The sequence below is a fragment of the Triticum aestivum genome, chromosome 2D (genome assembly GCF_018294505.1).
Source record: "Triticum aestivum cultivar Chinese Spring chromosome 2D, IWGSC CS RefSeq v2.1, whole genome shotgun sequence".
In the NCBI taxonomy this organism is placed as follows: Eukaryota; Viridiplantae; Streptophyta; class Magnoliopsida; order Poales; family Poaceae; genus Triticum; species Triticum aestivum.
In genome coordinates this window covers 505,668,332-505,673,305 of record NC_057799.1, presented here as the reverse complement: position 1 = coordinate 505,673,305, position 4,974 = coordinate 505,668,332, and the positions used below count along the sequence as shown (strand labels likewise).

Below are 4,974 nucleotides of genomic sequence, written 5' to 3'. Positions count from 1 at the left end.
GGAGAAGCATAGTAACGAGCGGGGAGAGTGTGTCCACGTATCCCGGTAGACCGAAAGCGGAAGCGTTTTATCAACGCGGTTGATGTAGTCGTACGTCTTCACGATCCGACCGATCCTAGCACTGAACGTACGGCACCTCCATGTTCAGCACACGTTCAGCTTGATGACGTCCCTCATACTCTTGATCCAGTTGAGGCCGAGGGAGAGTTTCATCAACACGATGGCATGATGACAGCGATGATGAAGTTACTAGCGCAGGGCTTCGCTTAAGCACTACGACGATATGACCGAGGTGTTAACTTTGGAGGGGGGCGCCGCACACGGCTAGCAACAATTGATGTATGTTCTAGGGGTGCCCTCCCCACGTATATGAAGGAGGGAGAGGGAGGGAGGCAGCCTAGGGCACGCCCAAGTAGGAGGAATCCTACTTGGGCCCCTAGTCCAATTCGGCCCCCTTTACCATATTTGGACAAGGGGGAAAGGAAGGAGGGGGGAGAAGAAGGAAGTAGGAGTCCTACTTCATACTTTCCTTTTCCTCCTCTCCTTTCCCTTTCTCCCCACGTGGCCGGCCCTATAGGGGTGGTGGGCTGGTGTGTTCCCTTACTTGGCCCATAAAGCCCATATCGTTGCCAGGGGTTGCCCGGAACCCCTTCCAATGACCCGGTATCATCCGGAACACTTCCGGTGTCCGAATATAGCCTTCCAATATATGAACCTTTACCTCTCGACCATTTCGAGACTCCTCGTCATGTCCGTGATCTCATCTGGGATTCCGAACAAACTTCGGTCATCAAATCACATAACTCATAATACAAATCGTCATCGAACGTTAAGCGTGCGGACCCTACGGGTTCGAGAACTATGTAGACATGACCGAGACACATCTCCGGTCAATAACCAATAGCGGAACCTGGATGCTCATATTGGCTCCTACATATTCTACGAAGATCTTTATCGGTCAAACCGCATAACAACATACGTTGTTCCCTTTGTCATCGGTATGTTACTTGCCCGAGATTCGATCGTCGGTATCCTCATACCTAGTTCAATCTCGTTACCGGCAAGTCTCTTTACTCGTTCCGTAATGCATTATCCCGCAACTAACTCATTAGTCACATTGCTTGCAAGGCTTATAGTGACGAGAATTACCGAGAGGGCCCAGAGATACCTCTCCGATACACGGAGTGACAAATCCTAATCTTGATCTATGCCAACCCAGCAAACTCCTTCAGAGACACCTATAGAGCATCTTTATAATCACCCAGTTACGTTGTGACGTTTGATAGCACACAAGGTGTTCCTCCGGTAATCGGGAGTTGCATAATCTCATAGTCAGAGGAACATGTATAAGTCATGAAGAAAGCAATAGCAATAAAACTTAACGATCATAATGCTAAGCTAACAGATGGGTCTTGTCCATCACATCATTCTCCTAATGATGTGACCCCGTTCATCAAATGACAACACATGTCTATGGTTAGGAAACATAACCATCTTTGATAAACGAGCTAGTCAAGTAGAGGCATACTAGGGACACTTATGTTTTGTCTATGTATTCACACATGTACTAAGTTTCCGGTTAGTACAATTCTAGCATGAATAATAAACATTTATCATGAAATAAGGAAATAAATAATAACTTTATTATTGCCTCTAGGGCATATTTCCTTCACCCATGTGGGTTTAGTGACACTAGGTAGGTGTAGTGGGAAGTTTAGTCCCATCCCGGAAGTTGGAGAGGAATTGGACCTCCTTATAAGATTTCTCTTCCACATGCTATTGAAGCTTGAGAAGAGAAGAGGCCCTCACGCACTCCCCCTTCGCCGCCCCGACGGTCTCGCCGTCGAGAAGCTCGAGGCTGCAGAGGACGCCGCCGCCGGTGCCATGTTAGTGATATATACTTTAAATTTACTCAACATGACAGTGGTCGACAATGACGTCCGCGAGGGAGAGCATGTTTTCTGTCAGCACCATGTTAGTGATATATTCTTGGATTAAATTAGTCCAAGAATTGCCTATTTACTCAACATGACAGTGGTCGACAATGACGTCCGCGAGGGAGGCGGCGGCGATGGTGATGCCCGCAAGGTGGAGGCGCGAGGGAGGCGGTGTCATCCTACACGAGAGGCAGGTGGTGCAGGATGCGGCGACACGTACATGCGCTCCTAGCAGCTGGCCGCGGCCGTCGCGGCTACTTGGACCGGTGGAGAAGATCCCCTGTCGACACACAGAAGCAAAAGCTCCAACGCCTCTTCCTCGCGCCCGCTCTCCCCGCCATCAAGTGTCTTCTCCCGCGCATCACCACCATGGCCACGACAGCGGCAACAACAGCCACGACTACGACCACGACAAAGTAGCACCTTCGTCCATGGCATCCTCCATACAGGGCGCTCCCACCCATCTTTTTTTTGCATAGGAGGGGAAAAGCTTCATCAACAGCTGGTGGTAGCAGCACGCCAGGTTCACCGTGGATGTTAGGACCAGGCGAAAACCGAAAAGCCAAAAAACAAAAAAAAAAGAAACAGAAAAAATCCATCCAAAACCCCGAAACACGTAAAAGAAATAGAAAAAATAAAATTTAGAAAGGACGTCCATCACGCGACATGTGACAACTGCTGAACGCACATGCTCTCAGGCCACTAAAAATGACCTGGACTTCCCCGCAAGGGGTAATCCATGGTTTGGACCTTTTTTTTATAGAAAAAATCCATGGTTTGGACCTGCAACCGTGGAACCAGACCGTGTGTATAGGGGCTACGGCCGTCCACAGTTCCACCGCCAGATCGGGCCGTTGGCCCATTTCAAACCATCCAAGATGAGGAGGCCCGTCAATGTAGATAAGTTTTGGCCCTCTATATGGTCTGCCAGGTAAAAGATGATGGTTCTGGGTTGCTCTGAGAAATTTCCAGATGTTTCGCCAATACTCCATAAACTGAGAGACCGACATAATAACCAAAGGCACGGCATCATTCGACTCCCAAAATCAGTCAGTCCTGCGCAACGAAATCGAGGTACGATTACTCGATCCTTCGCGATTTGAGTGGCAGCCTGTGTTCTCCACATCCGTGCTCTCGTAGATCCCGAATATTGTGTGCATCCCACCTGCGTATCTCCTGCCGGGGATTTCTTATCTGAGATCTCTCTTGTTCTTGCGCATATGCATATGTGTGGTCTCCTCGCACGGAAATGATAAACCGGCATATTTAGGAAGGGATGGCGCGATCGATCGTTTCTTCTTCTCTTCTAAAATCGGCCCTTGGAACATATCTGTGTGACAACCAAGTTAGTACTCTATTACTGTACGTACTTGGATGAATTCATGGTTCTATACTTCTGTTGGTGCGACGATTTATGGCTTGATTTGTGAAATCCAAGAAAAAAAACCGTTCTTCGCGCCAACAAAATTTTGCTCGTGTCTTGTTCCATTCTGAATTTCTTTGCAAGGTTATTCTAGCTCATGTAACTTTGCTGATCTACTTCTTGCATGCTTATTCCCGTGAATCTGTCCTTTGAGTAAACCGTGCAGGCAGCTAGCACACCGATTCCATGAGGGGAAGCGCGAGGTCTCTAGTTGAAACCGCAACCAGACAAATCAAACCTGGCAATGGACTCGCAAGTATGTCAGCATCCACCTTCAGTTTGCTTTGCTTGAGAATTTCAAGAATCAGCTGTCGGTGTCTCGGTTTACCTTGTGTTGAACAGGGGTGATGACGATTACCACTCCCAAGAAGCACGAGAAGGAGATCAGCCCTACTGAATCTGCCCTCCCAAAGGATGAAAACGTCGAGCCCCTCGTCGCTTTCAGCCGGCCGCCTCCTTTGCCACCGGTTCTAGGCCCCTTGATCGCGCTCTCGCTTTTTCAGACTTCTTCTAGTGATGAGGACAGCAAATGAGTCGCCAGGTATGTGCAGATGTTGCCCATGCTCTTCTCTGTTTTTCCGCAATGATGCCACAGTGACATAAAATACAGAATTCTGTGCAGGGGGCTTGCTTGTTTGATCGCTGAGTTGGTTACTTTTGGGAGCCTGGCCGTGTATATAGTCAGAGGTTGTAGACATCATGTTGCTGTAGTAGTCTGGCAAGTACTACGAAATCTGAATAATGTAGTAGTCTTGTGTGACAACTTTTCAGACTGAACGAATTTCAAAGTCTGTCGCTGTGCAACGTTTTATTTTCTTGTGAATCCATATGGGCTCGTTTACAAGTTGGAGCAAACGTGTCAGAATAGCTCCAACAACGCAGACGGTAAGGCCAACTCTAACGCGCGACCCAAACAGAGCCTGGATTTCATCCTTTTGAGGATGACAATTGGGTCGTGTCCGCCTGGATTTGGGTTTGCGTCGGACGGGCGCCTAACGCCCGGCCGCATCTTTGGCCGCATCATGTCCGTGTGCATGCAAACGTGAGAAACCATACCGCGACCGCAGGTCGCACTAGTTCACTCCGGCTGACAACACAGCCGGTGGCCTATAGTCTTATGCCGGCAACAAAGCCAGCGGTCGGCACAGGAGCCAGCTTTCAAAAATGACATGTTTCACGCTGGCAACAAAACCAGTGGCCGGCACACGAGCCAGCCTTTAAAATGGACAAGTTTTGTCGCCGACAATAAAGCCAGCCTTTAAAAAGGACCGCCATCGCGGCCGAGGTCTCACCTAGTTCAGGCCATCGCGGGTGAACATCTCCTTCTGCCGTTCTGCCGGTTCGCGAACCAAGCCTTCCTCTCCGGTGACAGGTTGTTCTTGTCGACGCTCATCAACGCCAGTGCCACCTCCTTGGCTTTTGTGTCGGCATTGGTGGTCTCGATCTCTAGCTTCTTGAGTTGAGCGGCCTCCTCGATGTCGAGCTTCCTCTTTTTCACGGCCTCCTTCATATCAAGCTTCTTCGTTTGAAGATGTAGGTATATCTTCATTTGCTCCTTCTTCCCTTTGCTCCCCCTTTGCTCCCGCACTTTCTTTTGGCTCATCATATTCTCCA

General features: G+C 49.1%; 1 protein-coding gene across 4 annotated transcripts; it reads left to right on the top strand.

Annotated features, from left to right (window-relative positions):
* The first annotated feature begins 2,864 nt into the window (after window positions 1–2,864).
* LOC123049712 (uncharacterized) lies at window positions 2,865–4,151 on the top strand. Of its 4 annotated transcripts, XM_044472599.1 has the most exons (5): window positions 2,902–3,011; window positions 3,208–3,282; window positions 3,527–3,616; window positions 3,703–3,901; window positions 3,971–4,151. In XM_044472599.1, the coding sequence occupies exons 3-4, from the start codon at window positions 3,547–3,549 to the stop codon at window positions 3,891–3,893; spliced, it is 261 nt and encodes an 86-aa protein (XP_044328534.1). In that variant the 5' UTR covers window positions 2,902–3,011; window positions 3,208–3,282; window positions 3,527–3,546; the 3' UTR covers window positions 3,894–3,901; window positions 3,971–4,151. The 4 variants fall into 4 exon arrangements, with proteins under 4 accessions (XP_044328532.1, XP_044328531.1, XP_044328534.1 ...); XM_044472597.1 differs by lacking the exon at window positions 3,208–3,282 and having other exon boundaries at window positions 2,865–3,011; window positions 3,983–4,151; XM_044472596.1 differs by lacking the exon at window positions 3,208–3,282 and having other exon boundaries at window positions 2,865–3,011.
* Window positions 4,152–4,974: the final 823 nt, after the last annotated feature.